At 35.2% G+C, this 23,901-nt stretch overlaps 1 protein-coding gene across 8 annotated transcripts in view; it reads left to right on the plus strand.

Annotated features, from left to right (window-relative positions):
- Positions 1-23,901, plus strand: part of myd (stromal cell derived factor mayday) — a 127,231-nt gene that overhangs the window by 63,412 nt on the left and 39,918 nt on the right. For 3 of the 8 annotated variants that reach the window (XM_075289886.1, XM_075289887.1, XM_075289893.1), the window contains exon 2: positions 21,332-21,908. In XM_075289886.1, coding sequence (XP_075146001.1) covers positions 21,332-21,908 — 577 coding nt within the window. Of the gene's footprint in view, positions 1-17,826; positions 18,067-20,549; positions 21,909-23,901 lie in introns of all 8 variants that reach the window. The other 5 variants (XM_075289889.1, XM_075289890.1, XM_075289891.1 and 2 more) reach the window with 4 other exon arrangements.

Here is a 23,901-nt window from a genome sequence, read left to right on the forward strand (position 1 = left end):
ATGGACCGATGTGGACCAATTTTTGCATGATTGTTAGAGACCATATACCAACACCATATACCAAATTTCAGCCGGATCGGATGAAATATGCTTCTGTTAGAGGCTCCACAAGCCAAATCTGAGGGTCCCTTTATATGGGGGCTATACGTAAAAGTGGACCGATATGGCCCATTTTCAATACCATCCGACCTACACCGATAACAACTACTTGTGCCAAGTTTCAAGTCGATAGCGTGTTTCGTTCGGAAGTTAGCGTGATTTCAACAGACGGACGGACGGACGGACGGACATGCTTAGATCGACTCAGAATTTCACCACGACCCAGAATATATATACTTTATGGGGTCTTAGAGCAATATTTCGATGTGTTACAAACGGAATGACAAAGTTAATATACCCCCATCCTATGATGGAGGGTATAACTAGGTTAGGTTAGATGGCATCCCGATGTATCAGGCTCACTTAGACTATTCAGTCCATTGTGATACCACAGTGGTGAACTTCTCTCTTATCACTGAGTGCTGCCCGATTCCATGTTAAGCTCAATGACAAGGGACCTCCTTTTTATAGCCGAGTCCGAACGGCGTCCCACATTCCAGTGAAACCACTTAGAGAAGCTTTGAAACCCTCAGAAATGTCACCAGCATTACTGAGGTGGGATAATCCACCGCTGAAAAACTTTTTGGTGTTCGGTCGTAGCAGGAATCGAACCCACGACCTTGTGTATGCAAGGCGGGCATGCTAACCATTGCACCACGGTGGCTCCCTAATTATAACTAAGTGTTTGCTGTTGCCTCTTCGTGTGGAAAATCCTTCTCATGGATTTTATTACTATACGCATGCGTAGCATACTCATCTGTGTGTTATCAGCTCTAATGGTTTTATTATATTTAGGTAGACCGCTGATAACACTTCTGCCTAACGAACCCATGCATGTTCACATAAATAACAGCCAACAACGTTTGTGTAAAGTAAATTATGCTGGTGGTAATTTGGAAATATAAAAGACCACTGTACAGAACTGTACAAATTTAAAGGCTAGGAGTACATCATGCCATGGTACAAAGAAATTCAAATTCACGAACTGGGCTTTCAACTTGAGGGTCCATCGGATGGATTCCTATTAAAGTTCAACGAATTGGGAAATGATCCAAAAAACAGTCCCATATTCTAATAGGAGTGTCGCCTAAGTATATACAACAAATTTCAAGGAAAGTGGTACAACAAGCTACAATACAAAGAAATTCAATGTCACGGAATGTGCTGACTACTTCAGGGCCGTCTTTGGGCACCGATTATGCTCTACCATAGACCTATCCTACAATCAGCGAAATATCCAGCAGCACTCATTGATAGTAGAGAAATTCACAACTGTGGTATCACAATGGACCGAATAGTCTAATTGAGCCTGAAATATCGGGCTGCCACTATACCCAACCTAACCTAAGTTAATCAAATTAGAAGAAGAATCGAGAAATAGGTGCCGCTCAAGCCAAAAAAAAATCCAAAATGTGGAGGAAATTTTACCAAAACACTTCTAAAAAATATATTAATTGCAAAATTTTATTTCTATAGAAAATTTTGTCAAAATTTTATTTCTATAGAAAATTTTGTCAAAATTTTATTTCTATAGAAAATTTGGTCAACATTTTATTTCTATAGAAAATTTTGTCAAAATTTTATTTCTATAGAAAATTTTGTCAAATTATATTTCTATGGAAAATTTTGTCAAAATTTTATTTCTATAGAAAATTTTGTCAAAATGTTATTTCTATAGAAAATTTTGTCAAAATGTTATTTCTATAGAAAATTTTGTCAACATTCTATTTCTATAGAAAATTTTGTCAAAATTCTATTTCTATAGAAAATTTTGTCAAATTTTATTTCTATGGAAAATTTTGTGATAATTTTATTTCAATAGAAAATTTTGTCAGAATTTTATTTGTATAGAAAATTTTGTAAAAATTTTAATTCTATAGAAAATTTTGTCAAAATTTTATTTCTATAGAAAATTTTGTCAAAATTCTATTTCTATAGAAAATTTTGTCAAAATTTTATTTCTATAGAAAATTTAGTCAAAATTCTATTTCTATAGAAAATTTAGTCAAAATTCTATTTCTATAGAAAATTTAGTCAAAATCCTATTTCTATAGAAAAGTTGGTCAAAATTTTATTTCTATAGAAAATTTAGTCAAAATTTTATTTCTATAGAAAATTTTGTCAAAATTTTATTTCTATAGAAAATTTTGTCAAAATTTTATTTTATTCGTTTTTGTTGGTTTATTCTTCAATCATATTTGTTGTTTTGATCTCACCTTAAAACCATTGCGTTGACTAAACTATGTTACAAGGGTTGCTTAACCAACAGATGAAAGAGAATGTTTGTCAAATTTATTTGGGCAAACCCTATAGACTGAAAGATGGTTGGATGGACGCACGTTTCGGAATCATTACATTCCTCATCAGCAAGTCTACTTGCTGCAAAACTATCAACCAATTATCAGAATAAATATTTTATTTTTTAGACAATTTTATCAAAATTTTATTTCTTTAGAAAATTTTGTGAACATTTTATTTCTATAGAAAATTTTGTCAAAATTCTATTTCTATAGAAAATTTTGTCACATTCTATTTCTATAGAAAATTTTGTCAAAATTCTATTTCTATAGAAAATTTTGTCAACATTTTATTTCTATAGAAAATTTTGTCAAAATTTTATTTCTATAGAAAATTTAGTCAAAATTTTATTTCTATAGGAAACTTTGTCTAAATTTTATTTCTATAGAAAATTTTGTCAAATTTTATTTCTATGGAAAATTTTGTAATAATTTTATTTCTATAGAAAATTTTGTAAACATTTTATGTCTGCTTAAAGAACAAAACCAACAATAACAAAACAAAACGAATGGAAATAAAATTTTGACAAAAAACAAATAAAATTTTGACAAAAGTTTCTATATAAATAAAATTATTTGATAGAAAATTTTCTCAAAATTTTATTTCTATAGAAAGTTTTCTCAAAACTTTATTTTTATAGAAAATTTTGTCCAATTTTATTTCTAAAGCAAATTTTGTCAAAATTTTTTTCTGTAGAAAATTTTATCAAAATTTTATTTTATAGAATATTTTATCAAAATTTTATTTCTATAGAGAACATTTCACAAAAATTTTATTCCTATAGAAAAATTTATCAAAATTTTATTTCTATAGAAACTTTTGTCAAAATTTTATTTCTACACAAAATTTTGTCAACATTTTATTTCTACACAAAATTTTGTCAAAATTTTATTTCTTAAATTTCAAATCGTTTTTTAGAAGTTTTTTTTTGTCGACATTTTATTTCTATAGAAATATTTCTCAATTTTTGATTTTTATATTTTTATTTACTTCTATAGAAAATTTGGCCAAAATTTTATTTCTATAGAACATTTTGTCAAAATTTTATTTCTATAGAAAATTTGGGCAACATTTTATTTCTATAGGATAATTTATCAAAAACTTCTATAAAAAATTTTGTCAAAATTTTATTTCTATAGAAAATTTTGTCAACATTTTTTTTAGAGTTCTACCTCCAAAACTAAATTAAAATTTAGATTCTCAGGGCACAAGTCTGATCACAATGAACTGTTCTCCGCAACTTTAGTTTTTTAATTTGAGTTCCATAAACAACCCAGCAAAAAAAAATTGGAAGTTCTTCTAAAGGCACAACTTTAAAAGCACATCCAAAAATGTCCTCCCAAAGATGTTCTTTATTTTAACTGCACAGGAAGTTCATTTGAGTCAATTTTTTATAACTCGCTTTTTTCATATTTTTAATGCAAAATTTAAATTTTGTTGTTTCAAATAGGTAAAAAATCGAGCAAGAATTAATAAAATGGTACAAATTATTTAAATTTTGCGAAAAAAATGCTAAATCATTTCTAGAAAAATTGCAAATTTTTGAAAATATTTGGTGTTAAACGTTCCAGACAAGCGATATGATGCATTAAAAATCATAAAAAAAAAAAATTAAAAATTAATTATTTGCAAAATATCACAAAATTTCTTAATTCACATACAAAACATTCACTGAAAAAAATATTGACCTGATATGGAAGATTATGCATCTTAAATTTTAGGACTCGAAATTTACGTAATGCTAAGGACAAAATTCTTTCAAATAATGACATTTTAATTAAAAGAAAGTTTATAATCCTTGCTTCAAAAATGTTTAAAAAATTTAGGACACAAATCTTGAAATGTTGCGTCCCTCTGTTGAAGTTGTAGATCTTTGAAGTAAGGCAAATGTTCCTTAAAATAAAGAAAAACATTTTAAATTTAAAGAAATCGTTTTTAACTCAACTGACATATTGAATTTTTAAATTTGAGATAAAAATGCTTCAAATATAGGCTAAGACTTATTTTAAGGATTTGAATCTTTGGTTTAAAGTTTTTTTTTTAACATTAAGAAAATAGTTTTTACTTTGAAGTACTTGGCATAATTTGGATTTTGAAACTGGAATTGGTTTGTACATGAATACCTTTATTAATATATCGCAAACAGAGAATAAAAATTCGATGAATGAGATCTGTATCCAATTTTAATTTTATCGATCCTAGATTTAAAGCCAGAGAGGTCCCTAAAAAATGTCTTTATATTAAAGAAACCGCATCTTTGGCTCGGAATCAATACCAAAATCCTTAAAGGAAGGTCAAAATCTTTGGATCCAAGTAAACGATTGTTTGAGTGTTGAATTCGGATCACACCTTAAGAAGTGATGCAAATTCAGTGCAACGGCTGTTGAAATGGTGGAGATCCGTCCTATGATAATCCCATGTTAAATTCATCGCTTCTGCGCCAATTTTGCACCACTTACGAATCCAAAAAGAACATTTTCACTACTTTTTTTGGCGACGCTTTTTTTGCTGGGAAATGCTGTTAATATTTGATATTCATAGAAGAAAAATCCTTTAAATTTTAATATCATTGAGACTGCAATCAATATGACTACTTCATGTGGAATTAAGTGAAAAACAAATGAGAATACATTAACATTAAACAAAGGTCTGCTATATCATTATTTTCCCAAAGGAAAAAGGAATATTAAATAAAAACAGCACTCTGCTATCCACAACAATTAACCTACATTATGGTTAATCAACCTCCATGTTGTTAATTCAATGCAGACTTCTCTCTCTGTGGAGAGATCCTTGTTTCAAATATGTGGAAGTTACCATTTGCGAGATTATAAAACACAAATGCTGCTGGTATATCTGCTTTTCTCCATCTCTCCCTCTCCTCTTTACACTGAAGAAGTGAATTTAAAATTCCGTTTTGGCCAAACTAAACCGCCCAATGAACTTTTGGAGGATTTTTCCTTTTTTGGCTTTTGTTTGATTCATCTTCTGTGGATAATGTTGTCATTTAACCCAGTTGTTGGACAAGTTTATGTCAGCATGCTGTTGTTGTCGATGTTGATGCCTATGTTCTAAATGTCCTTGTTAGAGCATCGTTGTTTTTTTGCTTTTCCTTTCTTTTCTGTGCATACAGTCCAGCCCAAAAAAAAAACCTGATTCACTTCCTCGATGCTTTTCCAAATCAAGATGTTTTGTTCATCCTCATCTCCTTCCTTTTTGGCCTTTTTGTTTTGTTCCCCCCAGTGCAGCTTTTATTAAATGTCAACATGTTTGACTTTATTATCCCCCCTCCATTTGAATCGAACGGATAAGAAGTGGGTTTAGGCGGGGAGGTAATAGAAAAAGAGCAGCACGAATAGTTTATCTCTTTGCCATTGTTGTCGACGTTGTTGCTGTTATTGGATGGATGCTAAAAGTTTAACGATTGCATCAAGATTTAACACCGAATGTTTTTCTTCATCCTTTTTTATATGAGATATTTCGGGTTAAAATGTTTTTAAATCAAAAATCGATAAATATCTAGGGAGTTCCAAATATTAAGGCAGAAATCTCATTCAAAGCTCGGAAACTCATTGATTATATTGCCTATCGAACCCACAGGGATGGAACTGCAGGCTTACGTGTACGACTGAATGAGTTGCAGTTCGAATTTCACTGCGGGCAATTGTCTCAAAATTTCCTCTTCAGCACAAAACCTCGGCAGACCAAAAACCCTGACGCTGGAAGCCAAAGCCATATGGCCAGAAATAGCCAAATGGTCAGTTGTGAAACTGCATTCCGAAATCTCATTGATGCAATTGTCGACATAAATCTCAGGGATTGAATTTGGGGCCGAAATCTTCCCAAAAAGTGAGGGAATTACACCCTCAAAAAAAAAATCGCTTCTGTAACATATACCCCAAACACATTTGGCTTCAAGCATATATATTTTCAGGATTAGTCCAAACAAAATATTGTTTGTATTGTTCAAACATAATATGTTTCACCTTAGGGCATACACTGGTAGTAAAAAATTTTAATGAAATTTTCTTTGTGTGGATATATTTTTAAAGCGCCAATTGGTTACTTCCATTAGTTTACTTGCAGCATACTCTCTAGGTCTCTCTTTCCAAACACATGTATGTTTATAGGCTATTTCCAAATTAATATATGTTTGCATCTAAGCATATTATATTTACAAACATTTTATGTCCCAAACATAATATGTTCTAACATATTAACATATATGTCCCAAACATGTTATGCTATTTTATGAACATTATATGCTTGCACTTAAAAATATTGTGTTAAAAAATTTGAGTTCCAAACATATAATTTTTACACCCAAACATATGAAAAACAGTTTTTTTCGTCTGTGACCTCGCCTCATTGTTTGAACTGGAGACCAAAGTCTCAATTATTAGACTGATGGTCGAAATCTCAATGATTGGACCACAGACCAGAATCCCAGTATTTGAACTTCAAACCAAAGACTCCTTTATTGAGCTACAGACCAAAATCTGAACTGCAGATCGTAGTCGGTGTAGACCGAAACGTCAGTGATTGATGTTCAGGCCGAGACTTTAGTGATTGAACTGCAGACCGAAACCTCAGGTACTGAACTGCAGAGCGAACACTTGGAGACTAAACTCCATTCCGAAATCCCAATAAATGGATTGAAGACCACAATCTCAGTGATTGGGCCGAATTTTCTATGATTAAACTGCCGACCGAGCTGAACTGCAGGCCGAAATCCCATTGACTGGACTGTCGACTAACATCTCCGTGATTGAACAGCAAGCCGAAAATCCAGACCAAATTCTTATTGTTTCGAACTACAGATCGGAACCTCTGTGCTTGAATTGCAGACCAAAGTCTTAATTATTGATGTGAAGGTTACAATCTCAGTGATTAAACTGCAAGCCGTTATCCCAGTAGCTGGACTGCACACCAACAACTCCTTTATTGAGCTACAGACCAAAGTCTCTGAAACTCCAGACGAAATTCTGTGTGTTTCGCACTGCAGGTCGGAACCTCTGTGCAGAACAAAGGCTCAGTGATCAACTGCTCCAGGCCAAATTCTCTGTGTCTGAATTGCAGATCTAAGTCGTTGTAGATGAGGAGGCTTCACAGATTGTACTGCAGACCGAAACCTCAGTGATTAAACAGAAGAGCGAACCTTCAGTGGTTGAATTCCATTCCAGATTCCTACTGAATGTATTGAAGATGGAAACCTCAGTGTTTTAGCTGGCGAATTGAACTGCATTCCGAAATTCCATTGACTCGACTGCCGACTAACATCTCCGTGATTGAACAGCAAGCCCAAACTCCAAGTCAAATTCCGCGTGTTTCGAAGTGCAGATCGGAACCTCTGTGTTTGAATTGCATACCAAAGTCTTAATTATTGAAGTGAAAGTTAAAATCTCAGTGATTAAACTGCAGGCCGGAATCCCAGTAGCTGGACTGCACACCAACGGCTCCTTTATTGAGCTAGAGACCAAAGTATCTGTGTCTGAATTATAGATCCAAGTCGTTGAAGAGGAGGAGGCTTCACAGATTGTACTGCAGACCAAAACCTCAGTGACGGAACTGGAGAGCGAATACTCAGTGGCTGATTTCCATTCCAGATTCCGACTGAATGTATTGAAGACCAACTGCATACCGAAATACCATTGACGTGCAGTCACGCCGACTGCGTGAATGTACAGCAAGCCGAAATTCCACGACAAATTGTGTGTGTTTTGAGCTGCAGATCGGAACATCTGCCTTTGAATTTCAGAAGAGAGTCTCGATAATTGAAGAGAAGGTGGAAATTGGATTTCGGCCTGCAAATCCCATTGATAGAAATGCATGCAAGAATTTCAGTATGTCGACGGCACGAAAACTCCTTTATTCGCCTGCATACCAAAGCCTCAGTGTTTGAACTGCAGATCTAAGTATGTGGGATTGAACAGCAAGCCGAAACTCCAGACCAAATTCTTTGTGTTTCGAAGTGCAGATCGGAACCTCTGTGTTTGAATTGCAGACCAAAGTCTTTATTATTGATGTGAAGGTTAAAATCTCAGTGATTAAACTGCAGGCCGGAATCCCAGTAGCTGGACTGCACACCAACGGCTCCTTTATTGAGCTAGAGACCAAAGTCTTTGTGTCTGAATTATAGATCCAAGTCATTGAAGAGGAGGAGGCTTCACAGATTGTACTGCAGACCAAAACCTCAGTGACGGAACTGGAGAGCGAATACTCAGTGGCTGATTTCCATTCCAGATTCCGACTGAATGTATTGAAGACCAACTGCATACCGAAATACCATTGACGTTCAGTCACTCCGACTGCGTGAATGTAAAGCAAGCCGAAATTCCACGACAAATTGTGTATGTTTTGAGCTGCAGATCGGAACATCTGCCTTTGAATTTCAGAAGAAAGTCTCGATGATTGAAGAGAAGGTGGAAATTGGATTTCGGCCTGCAAATCCCATTGATAGAAATGCATGCAAGAATTTCAATATGTAGACGGCACGAAAACTCCTTTATTCGCCTGCATTCCAAAGCCTCAGTGTTTGAACTGCAGATCTAAGTATGTGGGATTGAACAGCAAGCCGAAACTCCAGACCAAATTCTGTGTGTTTCGAAGTGCAGATCGGAACCTCTGTGTTTGAATTGCAGACCAAAGTCTTTATTATTGATGTGAAGGTTAAAATCTCAGTGATTAAACTGCAGGCCGGAATCCCAGTAGCTGGACTGCACACCAACGCCTCCTTTATTGAGCTAGAGACCAAAGTCTCTGTGTCTGAATTATAGATCCAAGTCGTTGAAGAGGAGGAGGCTTCACAGATTGTACTGCAGACCAAAACCTCAGTGACGGAACTGGAGAGCGAATACTCAGTGGCTGATTTCCATTCCAGATTCCCACTGAATGTATTGAAGACCAACTGCATACCGAAATACCATTGACGTTCAGTCACGCCGACTGCGTGAATGTACAGCAAGCCGAAATTCCACGACAAATTGTGTGTGTTTTGAGCTGCAGAATGGAACATCTGCCTTTGAATTGCAGAAGAAAGTCTCGATGATCGAAGAGAAGGTGGAAATTGGATTTCGGCCTGCAAATCCCATTGATAGAAATGCATGCAAGAATTTCAGTATGTAGACGGCACGAAAACTCCTTTATTCGCCTGCATACCAAAGCCTCAGTGTTTGAACTGCATATCTAAGTCTGTGGGATTGAACAACAAGCCGAAACTCCAGACCAAATTCTGTGTGTTTCGAACTGCAGGTCGGAACCTCTGTGTTTGAATTGCAGACCAAAGGCTTAATTATTGAACTGAAGGTCAAAATCTCAGTGATCAACGGCTCCTGTATTGAGTTGCAGACCAACGACTCAGTGTCTGAATTGCAGATCTAAACCGTTGTAGAGTAGTAGGCTTCACAGATTGTACTCCAGACCGAAACCTCAGGGATTAAACAGAAGAACGAACCTTCAGTGGCTGAATTCCATTTCAGATTCCCACTGAATGTATTGAAGATGAAAACCTCAGTGTTTGAGCTGGCGAATTGAACTGCATACTGAAATCCCATTGACTGGACTGCCGACTAAAATCTCCGTGAGTGAACAGCAAGCCCAATTTCCAGGTCAAAACAAAGTCTCAATGATTGAACAGAAGATGGAAATGGGATTTCGGCCTGCAAATCCCATTGATAAAATTGCATGCAAGAATCTGAGTATGTAGACGGCACAAAGGTTCCTTTCAGTGTTAGAACTGCTCAGTGTTAGAACTGCAGATCTAAGTCTGTGTGATTGAACTGCTTACCGATACCATAACGTTTGAACTGCTAACCAAAACCTCAGTGATTAAAGTTAGGGACCGAGGCTTCATTGATTGAACTGCAGAACGAAACCTCAAGGATTAAATTGTAAAGCGAACACTCAGCGACGGAACTCCAATACAAAATCCCACCGAATGGACTGAAGGCAAAAACCTTCATCTCTGCCGACCATACTGACCTGCAGACAGAAATGCCAATGAATAGACTGTAGACTAACGTCTCATTGATGGTATTGTGAACCGAAACTTCAGACAAAATTCTGGTTGTTGTGAACTGCAGGCCGGAACCTCCGTGCTTTGAACTTCAGACTAGAGAATTGAAAGTCGAAATCTCTGTGACTGAACTGCAGGCCGGAATCCCTGTGGGTGGACTGTAGACCAAAGATGCAGACCAGAGTCAAAGTCTGTGAACTGCAGATATTTGTCTGTGTGATTGAACTGCTTACCGATACCTTAATCCAACTTCAGTGATTGAAGTTGGGGCCGAGACTTCAGTGATTGAACTGCAGAACGAAATCTCAAGCATTAAATTGTAGAGGCAACACTCAGCGACGGAACTCCAATCCGAAATCCCTCCAAATGGAGTGAAGAACAAAATCTCCGTGATTGAGCAGTGATTAAACGGCCGATCCAACTATACTGCAACCCGAAATCCCACTTTCTGGACTGCGCATTAAAGTCTCCAGTGATTGAATTGTAAACGGAAACTTCAGCCCAAATTTTGTGTGTTGCGAACTGCAGGTTGGAATCTCAGAATTTGGACTGCAAAACAAAGACTCCGTTATTGAGCTGCAAACGTAAGTCTCATTGTTTTATCTCCAGATATGAGTATGTGTGATTGAACTGCTTGTCGATCCCTTAATGTTTAAACTGTACACCGAAACCTCAGTGAGTGAAGTTCAAGAGGAGATTTGAGTAACTGAACTGGAGGACAAAACCTCAAGGATCATTTAGACACAAGGATCAATCTAAGTATTTAAAACCTTAGTGATGAAACAGCAGTTCAAACCACTGTACGAAGAAACCTTAGTTTTTTAACTGAAGGCCGATTGAATTGAAGCCTTAGTGTTTAAACTGTCGATGTGGCGTTGTACTACGTTCCGAAATTCAAAACCAAATTCATTTTGTTTAAACTACAAGCCGAAGCCACAGTGTTTCAAGATCAAAACATCAGGGCCGGAACTGCAACAGACACCCCAGGGTTCGAAGTACTTAGAGATTTAACTGTTGGCCGAAACCGAAGTGCAGTCAGAAATTTCAGTGGCTGGACTTGCGATCCAGTTAAAGATTGACTTTATTTTGTCGTACAGATAAAAAAATCTAGGACAAAAATTAAAAAAGAAATCCACAATTTATATCCCCACATAGATTATCCCATATATTTGCTACAACAAAAAATTCACATAAAAATCAAATATTCATGAACTAAAAATAGTTTACCCCAAGAAATTTCTTCATTTCTTCAAAACTGAACTGAACTCAACTTCAACTAAAACTAAAAGAAAACAAAACTTGACAAGAAAAAGTATGGCTTGTTCGTTTGGTGGAACACTTGCTATTGTTCGCTTGGCTTCTCTTAACTTTTACTTTCTTCGAAGACTTTGTGAGGTAGCTTCAGCTGTTGTTTCAAGTTTTGCCTGAATACGACGAACTTCATCATTGTAATCACACTAGCCCAAGTGTTTGCAGAAACTTTTAGTTGATTTTTATTTATTCTTTTCATTCATTCTCTTCTTGTATCTACTTCGCATTTCTTCGCTTGTATCTGTATAAATATTAATTAACTTGTAAGGAAATGAAGACATTGAAGGAGGCCGAGGGGAAAGATTAAGATATAAAATAAGACACTACAAAAAAATATTGGAATAAAACTGAACATAAAATGAGGTATGATAGCTAAACCCAAGGATGGGGTTGTCTAATCTTATTCGACTTAGAGCAGCATCTCCTTAGGCATTAGAAAGACCAGCAGAAATTCAATATCTTATATTGAACTTTTGACTGTGAAAAAGATTTATTCACGTTGGATCCCACATACTTTGTCAATCGCTCAAAAAACGCTCGTGTCGATCGTTCGAAAAAAAAAATGCTCGCGGTGCATCGACACTCGTCTACGACATAATGACAAGTGGATGTTTCAGGACAAGCTACAGATGTATCTAAAATGGACGAAGGAACTGGTAGCGGCATTTATTTCAGGAATACGAGAGTCATATACATTAAATAGCGACTGCAGTATCTTTCAGGCAGAAATTTCTGCTATCATAAAAGCTGCTGAGTCGGTTAGCGGCTAAACTCCAGTCCAAAATTTCAATAAATGAGCCGAATCTCAGTGATTAAGCAGGCAGAAATCTCAATAATTAAACTGCCCAACGACCGAAATCCCAATGGACATGACTGCAGTCTAACGTCTCCGTCATTGAATTGTAAGCCGAAATTCTAGACCCTATTCTGTGGTTTGTGAACTGCAGGCCGGATTTTTTGGCTTAAACTTCCGATTAAAGCCTCAATGATTGAACAGAAAATAGAAACATCAGTGCTAGAAGACCAAAGTCTCAGTGTGTTAACTGTAGATCTAAGTCCGTACCGAAGCTTCAGTGATTGAACTGCAGATCGAATCCTCAGCGATTAAACTGCAGGACAAACACTCACTGGCGGAATTTCAGTCCGAAATTCCACTGAATGGATTGAAGACCAAAATCGCAGTGATTGAGCAAGCCGAAATCCCAATGACTGGACTGCAGTCTAACTTCTACGTGATTGAATTGTACGCCGAAACACCAGACCATATTCTGAGGGTTGTGATCTGCAGGCCGGATCAAAGTCCGATCAAAGTCTCAATGATTGAACTGGAGGTGGAAACGTCAGTGATAGAATTGCACAAAGTGGAGTGAAGACCAACATCGCAGTGATTGAGCAGGTAGAACTCCCAATCACTGGACAGCAGACTAACGTCTCCGTGGTTGAATTGTAAGCCAAAACTCCTGACCATATTCTGAGGGTTGTGAACTACAGGCCGGAACTTCTCTGCTTGAACTTCCGATCAAAGTCTCAATGATTGAATAGAAGGGGGATACCTCAGTGATAGACGTCACCAAGACTCATTTATTGAGCTGCAGACCAAAGTCTCAGTGTATGAACTGCAGATTTAAGTCCGTACCGAAGTTTCAGTGTTTGAACTGCAGGCCGAAATCACAGGGATTAAACTGCAGAGCGAACATTCAGTGACTGAATTCCAGTCCAAACTACCACTGAATAGAGTGAAGACCAAAATCGCAGTGATTGAGCAGCCTGAAATCTCAATGACTGGACTGCAATCTAATGCCTTCGTGATTAAGTTGTAATCGGAAATTCCAGACAATATTCAGTGGCTTGGGAACTGAAGACCGAAACCTCTGCGATTGAACTTCAGATCAAAATCTCAATAAATGAACATGGGGTGGAAACGTCAGTGATAGAACTGTATGCCGGAATCTCAATATTTAGACGTTAGCAAGACCCCTTTGTTGAGCAGCTTACCAAAGTCTCAGTCCGTAAACTGCAGATCTAAGTCTATACCGTAGCTTCAGTGATTGATCTGCCGACCGAAGCCTCAGGAATTAAACTGCAGATCGAACACTCAGTGGCGGAATTCCATTCCGAAATGCCACTGAATGGATTGAAGACCAAAATCGCAGTGATTGATCAGGCCGTAATCCCAATGACTGGACTACAGTCTAACTTCTCCGTATTTGAATTGTAAGCCGAAACTCCAGACCATATTCTGTGGTTTGTCAACTGCAGGCCGGAACTTCTCTGCTTGAACTTCCGATCAATGTCTCAATGATTGAACAGAAGATGGAAACCTCAGTGTTGGAATTGCATGCCGGAATCTCAGTATTTAGAAGGCACAAATGATGTCTTTATTGATCTGCAGACCAATATCTCAGTGTCTGAACTGCAGATCTAAGACCGCAACGAAGCTTCAGTGTATGAACTGCAGACCGAAAACTCAGGTATTAAACTGCTGAGTAAAACTCAACCACTGAAGTCTAGGTCAAAGGTAGTCAACCGCTGTCATATAGAGCTTAAAGTTATCACTGAACAGTAACACAACATAATGTTACTCTGTACTGGGTACCTCGGCACTGTGGAATAATGGGAAATGAAGAAGAAGCAGATGTGCGGCCTAAGGAGGGCGCTCGTGGAATGAATAATATGCTTGCGGAAGTTTTGTCAGCCAATGTCTTCATATCGTTGCAGGATTCATGTCAAATATGATGAACTATGGCGAAGACATTGAGTCTTTTCGGAAGGACTCAATAGGACGAAAAGAACCCTAAGAATTGCGAAATTCTGATGGTGATGAACATGAATAGAAACCTTTAATTTAAATTATATTATATATAGAAATTATAAATTATATATAGAAATTCCTTCAGCTTTGGGAGATGTAGATATTCTCTTAAAATTTGCTCGTCATATCTTCTCTTTGCAATTTTTTTTTAGAATATTTTTTCTGTGTAATGTTCTTCCATTTTCTCTCCATTTCTCTCATATTCTCCCATTGTTGACTAATCGTCATCATTGTTATTATAGTTGTTGCCTTTTAATATTATCATAATTACTGCTACATCGAAGGACTGCAAATGAAGTTCGCCTTGTTTGCAGGCTCAACTTCTGTTTCATGAAATTTCATAATAAATTTTCATCTAAATATATTTACATTAAAAATGGACAGACAAAATTCAAGGCAGATGGATAAATAGATGGACAATGACATTCATGGTTGATTAGTCAGTCCCTCTCTGTCTACTGCCGTTTGTGAAATGCCAATGATAAGAATGGAAGGCAGGCAAACATTACGATGTAATTAACATTTAATAAAAATTCATCAATCATCTGTTTGTGAAGAGAGAGAGAGAAAGCGAGTGGGGGATGACAGCGAAGAGATAAATCCTCTAATCTCTCAAATCACCAATAAAGGAAGCCAGTAAAGACTACATCAAATTGTCATTTGATATTATTGGACCATTAGATTCCTGGGTGATTAGGATGTTGGAAATGTTGTGGTGGCCACAAACATTAATTGTTTGGTGATGGAGGATATGGGATTTTTATTTCTTTATTTAGACCTTGTTAAGGATACCCTTATGGTCATAAGCAACTGACCTTCGATTCTTATAGGAGGATGAAATTCGATTTGTGGCTATCGGATTTCTAATTTAGAATAAATTTATTAATTGGCACGACAATTTGGAATGGAATTGGAAATGGATACTTTGATATGTCTACGAAAATTAGTATAAGGATTTTTGCTTTAAATTTGCCCTCTCTATATTGTGTAGGCACACGATTTAGATGTCATTATAAATATAAGTATAGAAAACAATTCTAATTCGTATCGTTGCGTGGGTAAGACAGCACAGAAAAATATTGTTCTATGGGAAAAATGAATCACCTCGTGCGACATTCCCTCAGATCTTTAAGAGCCTGGAAGAAAAATGAACCCAGTACCATGTTTCTTCTAAACGATAATACTGGACACTGGCACAAATAGTGGTACGAGTCTTTCGTAACTTCCGAATCCAGACACAATCTGCAAATGTCATAATCTTTTAGACAAATTCTTACCATACATTTCCCAAATGTGTTATGTCCAGTTATAATTCCAATTAGAGACTTCAACTTGTGTCTGTACATCGCCATCAGAATTTCGCACTTCCTACAATTTTTTACTTTCCATTCCAACTTGGTTTGCTCGCAATCTTCCAATGTCCTCGTTATATTAAATATTATCATATTTAATATATGTCCTGTAATTTTCTATACAAATAAAATTTTGACAAAATTTTCTATAGAAATAAAATTTCGATAAAATTTTCTATATAAATAAAATTTGGACAAAGATTTCTATAGAAATATAATCTTGACAAAATTTTCTATAGAAATAAAATTTTGTCAAAATTTTCTATAGAAATAAAATTTTGACAAAATTTTCTACATAAATAAAATTTTGACAAAATTTTCCATAGAAATAAAATTTGGACAACGATTTAGACGATAGAAATAACATTTTGACAAAATTTTCTATAGACATAAAATTTTGACAAAATTTTCTATAGAAATAAAATTTTGACAAAATTTTCTATAGAAATAAAATTTTGACAAAATTTTTTATATAAATAAAAATTTGACAAAATTTTCTATAGAAATAAAATTTTGACAAAATTTTCTGTAGAAATCAAATTTTAACAAAATTTGCTATAGAAATAAAATGTTGATAAAATTTTAACAAAATTGTCTATAGAAATAAAATTTTAACAAAATTTTCTATAGAAATAAAATTTTAACAAAATTTTTTATAGAAATAAAATTTTAACAAAATTTGCTATAGAAATAAAATTTTGACAAAATTTTCTATAGAAATAAAATGTTGACACATTTTTCTATAAAAATAAAGTTTTGACAAAATTTTCTATAGAAATAAAATTTTGACAAAATTTTCTATAGAAATAAAAATTTGACAAAATTTTCTATAGAAATAAAATTTTGACAAAATTTTCCGTAGAAATAAAGTTTTGACAACATTTTCTATATAGAAATAAAACTTTCACAAAATTATCTATAGAAATAAAATTTTGCAAAAATTTTCTTTAGAAATAAAATTTTGCAAAAATTTTCCATAGAAATAAAATTTTTACAAATTTTTCTATAGAAATAAAATTTGGAGAAAATTTTCTATAGAAATAAAATTTTGACAAAATTTTCTATAGAAATAATAATTAGTTAAAAAAGATTAAACCGATTTCTCAAAAAAAATTCCCACAAAAATGCTCAAATATATGGAGATTCCCCATTAAATCTCCTCGTCAGAAATTTCGTCCCCAATTTGGGGAAAAATCACCAATACTGGCAACACTGCTACTTAGTCAGTTCATCTGCGTCTTCATTTCCCATTATTCCACAGTGCCCAGGTATCCAGCACAGAGTGATATTATGCTGTTCAGTGAGAACCCTAAAATCTCTACGACAGAGGCTGACTAATCCCGGTCATAAAAGAAAAAGAAAATATGGATAGAGAGAAAAGAATATAGACTGGGAAAAGTTGCTTCGAAAGTGACCAGTTACCGAATTTGGGTTTTTTCGGATGAGTAGCCATTCCCAATTGAGTTTGTGAACTAACAAATGATGAGGTTTACATGTCAAAGAGGTCAGGTAAAAATGTACACCTTCTATTGAGCGCCAGAACTCATGGGCCGCCATTATGGTCGAGGGTCAATTCCCGCTCGAATTGAAGCCCTCAGCGGACAAACACTTCGGTCGTAGGCCATGGACATTCCAACAGAACTTAGCATGTGTCCACTAAGAATGGTTTAAAAATTCCGATTCCCTGCTTTATTTCTACTTCTCAATAGCCACCAAAATCTCCTGATTCCAATCCGTTGGACTTTAGCGCCTGAAAAGTAAAGCGAATAAAGTTGTCGGCCGTTTGAAGGCCATAATTTTTGTCATTTCCAAAATTTTTTGATTTTGAGCAATAAAAAAATTGCATTTTATGTTGTTGCTAACACATCAGCTACACTGTACAGCAAACCGTTCCGTTTTTATTCTAATATCTTAACACCTCTTTTTCCTTTTCATTACAGATAACCTCCATTTGCTGAACTGGGACTACTAAAATTTGTATTCTGTATGCCGAATGCTTTTGTTGTAATATTTGTAAATCACATTAATTGAGCTAGAACATAGGCAACCAAACGTACAGAAGTAAAAAAAAATTAACTCACAACTTTGGGCGCCAGACAAAATAATATATGTCACAACAAATGGCATAAATACAATAACACTACGAAAATAAAACTCATTTTTTGACCTTAAGCACAATGGTTAGCATTTATAAGAATTTTGTATTTACTAACCTATGAATTGTTAACGTTGGGCGCCAATTTATATGCAATACTCCAAAAAATTTATAACGAATAATATATAACTAAGTGTATTTACATTTTAACCCTAACCCCATGGGATAATAACGTTGAGCTCCAGTTTACAAGAAAACATATTCTATTGCAACGTTGGGCGCCAGTTAATTAACATAAGTTTCCTTTGATCTACTCCTGATAGCTCTTAATCAATAAATTATTTTGTTATTCAAATTTGTGAAGCAATAATCAAGGAACCGTATTTTATCAGCAATCAATCAAGTAAATCTTACCACGTTGGGCGCCAGTAATCATACAATTTCCATACGCGCAACTGTTGACCACTTAAAATCCAAAAAAATACAATCCAAATCAACTTTGTGAAGCTGTTATTAAGGGACTATCTTTACTAGTAATCTGGAAGCCATATTCTGCTTCATTCTCTCAGTAATCGAGAAATTTCTATTTTCTCAACCGCTAAAGTCACCTATAATCAAGAAATTATATAATTTCGAGACTTTTTGAAGCAGTGATCAAGAAATAATCTTTTGCCCTTAAACAAGAAGGTTTTTAATGCATGAATATTTCCACGTTGGGCGCCAGTAATTAAGGAATTTCCATATCATCCACAAATGATCACCTTTAATCATATAAGTTTTTGTATACTTCATCAATTTGGGGACTAGAGATCAAGAAACTATTGCCAATAATCAAGAAGGTTTATTTTTCGTCAATCTTCCTACGTTTGGCGCCATTAATTAATTTCCGTTTCCTCCACTTTTGCTCACCTATAAACAGAAAATTATATTCTTCCTCGACTTTGTGAAGCAGTGATAAGGCGTTGCTTGTAATCAGGAAGCCACATTTTGCTACAATCATTGAACGTTGGGCGCCATCATTGAATCATTCAACGTTGAGCGCGTTTTGTTAAATTGTTGGTAGCCTATAAACAAAATCTTATATTCTACTATATTGGTAGCCAGTACTCAAGAAGTTTAGTACTGCATGTACAATTCCACTTTGGTCGCCAGTATGTAAAAACAAATTCTCCTGTAATCCAAAAATTGTATCATTCTTAATATTCTTAATCTTGGGGACCCAGAGATCAAGAAACAATCACTTTCCAGTTTTCTAGAAATTTTATTCTCAGTGAATTTTTCCACGTTGGGCGCCAGTAATCAAGAATTTTTAATTTTAGCAACGGTTGGTCTCCTACAATTAAGAAATTACGATTTTCTCCAATTTTGGAAATCGGAGATCGATAAACTATAGCTTGCCAGTATCGAAGAAGGTTTATTCTAAGCGAATATTTCTACGTTGGGCGCCATTAATCAAGGATTTTCTATTTCATCAATGTATGGTCACTTAAAATCCAGAAAGTAAGCTCTTCATCAACTTTGGAAACGGGAGATCGATAAACTATAGCTTGCCATTAAGATTTATTCTTCGTGAATTTTTCTACGTTGGTCGCCAGTAACCAAGAATTTTCCATTCCATCAACGTTTGGTCACTTATAGTCAAGAAATTAAGTTCTTCATTAACTTCATCTCCAAGATCGATAAACTATAGCTTGCCAGTATCCAAGAAGGTTTATTCTAAGCGAATATTTCTACGTTGGGCGCCATTTATCAAGAATTTTTAATTTTATCAACGGTTGGTCACTTATAATCAAGAAATTAAGTTCTTATTCAACTTTGAAAACCGGAGATCGAGAAACTAAAGCTTGCCAGTAATCAAGTTGGACGCCAATAATTAAGAATTTTCCATTCCATCAAAGTTTGTTCAAGAAATTAAGTTCTTCTTCAACCTTGGATACCAGAAATAGAGAAACTATATAGAAAATTTCCACTTTGAGCGCCAGTAATAAAGGATTTTCCATTCCATCAATGAATAAAGAAATTAAGATTTTCTTCAAATTTGGAAATCGGAGATAGATAACCTATAACTTGCCAGTAATCAAGAAGGTTTATTCTAAGTGAATATTTCTACGTTGGGCGCCAGTAATCACGCATCTTACATTTTATCAAAATTTGGTCACTTATAATCAAGAAATTAAGCTCTTTACCAAAAAGCAATCGCTTGCCAGTCATTAAGAAGATTTATTCTACGTTGGGCGCCAGTAATCAAGCGTTTTTTATTTCATCATTTGTAATTAAGAAATTATATTTTTCTTCAACTTTGGAAATCGATGATAAGGAACTATCTTCCGCCAGTAAGCAAGAAATTCTGTTTTGGCAGCAATTAAGAAAGTCAGAAGAATAATCCTACACAAAATCTTATTATACGCTAAAATATAAAAAAAGCTTGGCAATAATTGAACTCTAAGAATTGGTTCCTAATCATATGAACTCTATTGAAAATCGTCAATTCTAATTTATACTCTGTTTCGCCTGTTGGGCGCCATTTCCCTAAAGACAAGGATTAATCAAATTCCTTTTCCTCTACAGCTAATCATTGGTGAAGCATTTGATTAAATCAAGCAAACCCCAAATATTTATTAATAATAAATAACATCACTTATAAATTGAATTAACTACGTTGGGCGCCAGCAAATGGATTTCGAATTTATGTAAAAAAAAATATCCAAAGTAAAAACTTTTTCTAACCAAGGCAATAAAAACAAATCTCATTATTTAACCAGGGACCAATTAAAGCTCACTACACTACCCGTAACGCCATTGAATGAATGTCCAGTTAGGCGCCAATATAAAAACAAAAATTAACCAAAATCTCCCATAGGCATTAGATGCCAAAGTATTCACAACAATCAACATTTGCCAAGGACATCCAAATAAAAGGACCCTATGAACAAGTTTGCCACTAGCTGAACATTAATTGGCTGGATCAGAGAGGGAAAGAAGAGAGAGAAAACCAACATACAAGCCATTTGCTGGCAATCGTGTCTACCCCAAGAGATTTGAGTCTTTGGAAAAGAAGGCAAACTAAATAAAAAAAAACCACTCAATACAGAATTGTGTAACCAACATAAACCCACAGTCCAAGCCAAGGATCCTAATTGACAAACGGACATCGACAAATCAGCATTACCAAAACTAATTGCCCTGCATCAAAAGGAGAACCAGCAATTAACCTATATAGCAATTTTGTTTTTTTGGGGGGAAAATTGATACGGTAACATTGACCTCTTGAAGGCCTTGAAGCAAAGCCCTTTCGTTTTGATGAGATAAATAAATAATTGGCCCTCCGTCATTCACTCACTCTCCCGCAGTCTTTGTAGAACTTGTCGATATGTCTCTCATAAATAAATTAAGCAAAAAATTGCGTTGGCTACGATGGTCCACGGTTTTTGCCATACTTTTTTATATGTTCTTCATTGGAGTGATATTGCACTCAACCACCTACAAATTGCAGCATTCGATGAAAGCAACGAACGGCAACAACAACAATCAACAACACCTGCAGCAAGAATATCAACATCATCAGCACCACAGTCACCTACCATCAAGCCATAATGATGAAGGTGGTGACTATGACAAGGACAATGCATTTGGTTTACATTACAATCTGATAGCATCGGAAGCACAGCAGGCATACGACAGTATTGCGTTAACGGATACAATATCCAAGAGTGCTGTGATGCCAGTAGCATCTCAATCATCATCCTCGCTAACTTCATCCTTATCATCATCATCGTCGTCGTCGTTGTCGTCATCATCATCATCGTCGCGGTCACAAACCGCTAAACAAGAGAAGAATAAAGTTTCATCAGTATCATCACCGGAAACTGTGATATTGGTAGCAAGTTCTGCTAATGAGAAGCATATTTTGGAAAAGGCTTTTAAGAGGTAAGTCGCTTACAAACAGAACCAGAAACACCCACCACTATAAGTTTTAAGTTTTACGAATAATTTTAAGATAATATTTATGATGTGCCATAGTTTGAAATTAACGCAGGAAACTTTCGTGTTAAAGTTGATTATCAGACAAGAAACTTTACTTAAGTTGGAATAAAAAAGGCAACAAAAGGGGAAATTGCCAGATGATATAATCAAGGAAACAAAGGTAACTCTACAAAGAGAATATACAAAAGTGGAAGCATGGGGATAATAAGGAAACGCAGGGAAGGAGGGATTAGAAATATGCTATGGGTGGGAATCCAGAGTTGATAAAGTTGATACCTTGGTACTTTTTGAGTAAGTACATTGAGAAGTTCTAAAAAGCAGCACAAAACATATGACTTGCAATAAAAGGTGTCACACTAATTGCAAAAACGTGGCATTTTTTTAAGAAAAAACAAGTATATACGGCCGTAAGTTCGGCCATGCCGAATCTTATGTACCCTCCACCATGGATTGCGTAGGAACTTCTACTAAAGGCTGTCATCCACAATCGAATTACTTGGGTTGCGATAACACTTGCCGATGGCAAGGTATCGTAAAACTTTTTAACACTGTCTTCTAAATTGTAAGTTAGTCCATAAGGGGTATATATTAAACAAAAAAAAAGCCGATTAAGTACGTATATAATTCAGTTTGACAAAATTAAAAAATAAATAAAATTTTGACAAAATTTTCTATAGAAATAAAAACTTGACAAAATTTTCTATGGAAATAAAATGTTGACAAAATTTTCTATGGAAGTAAAATGTTGACAAAATTTTCTATAGCAATAAAATTTTGACAAAATTTTCTATAGAAATAAAATGTTGACAAAATTTTCTATAGAAATAAAATGTTGACAAAATTTTCTATAGAAATAAAATGTTGACAAAATGTTCTATAGAAATAAAATGTTGACAAAATTGTCTATAGAAATAAAATGTTGACAAAATATTCTACAGAAATAAATTTTTTACAAAATTTTCTATAGAAATAAAATTTTGACAAAATTTTCTATGGTAATAAAATGTTGACAAACATTGCTATAGAAATAAACTTTTTACAAAACTTTCTATAGAAATGAAATTTTGACAAAACTTTCTATAGTAATAAAATTTGACAATTTTTACATGGCTGTTAGAGGCCATATACTAACGAAATGTACCAAATTGCAACCGCATCGGATGACATTTGCTCCTCCAAGAGGCTCCGGAGGTCAAATCTGGGGATCGGTTTATATGGGAGCTATATATAATTATGGACCGATATGGACCAATTTTTGCATGGTTGTTAGAGACCATATACTAACACCGCGTACTAAATTTCAATTGGATCGGATGAATTTTGCTCATCCAAGAGGCTCCAGAGTTCAAATCTGGGGATCGGTTTATATGGGAGCTATATATAATTATGGACCGATATGGACCAATTTTTGCATGCTTGTTAGAGACCGTATACTAACATCAGGTACCCAATTTCAAACGGATCGGATGAATTTTGCCCCTCCAAGAGGCTCCGGAGTTCAAATCTGGGGATCGGTTTATATGGGAGCTATATATAATTATGGACCGATATGGACCAGTTTTTGCATGGTTGTTAGAGACCATATACTAACACCACGTACCAAATTTCAATCGGGTAGGATGAAGTTTGCTCCTCCAAGAGGCTCCGGAGGTCAAATCTGGGGATCGGTTTATATGGGAGCTATATATATTTATGGACCGATATGGACCAATTTTTGCATGGTTGTTAGAGACCATATACTTAGACCACGTACCAAATTTCAACCGGATCGGATGATTTTTGCTGCTCCGGAAGGCTCCGCAAGCCAAATTTGGGGATCGGTTTATATGGGGGCTATACGTAAACGTGGCCCGATATGGCCCATTTTCAATACCATCCGACCTACATCAATAACAACTACTTGTGCCAAGTTTCAAGTCGATAGCTAGTTTCGTTC

The sequence above is a fragment of the Haematobia irritans genome, chromosome 1 (genome assembly GCF_050003625.1).
Source record: "Haematobia irritans isolate KBUSLIRL chromosome 1, ASM5000362v1, whole genome shotgun sequence".
Classification (NCBI taxonomy): Eukaryota; Metazoa; Arthropoda; class Insecta; order Diptera; family Muscidae; genus Haematobia; species Haematobia irritans.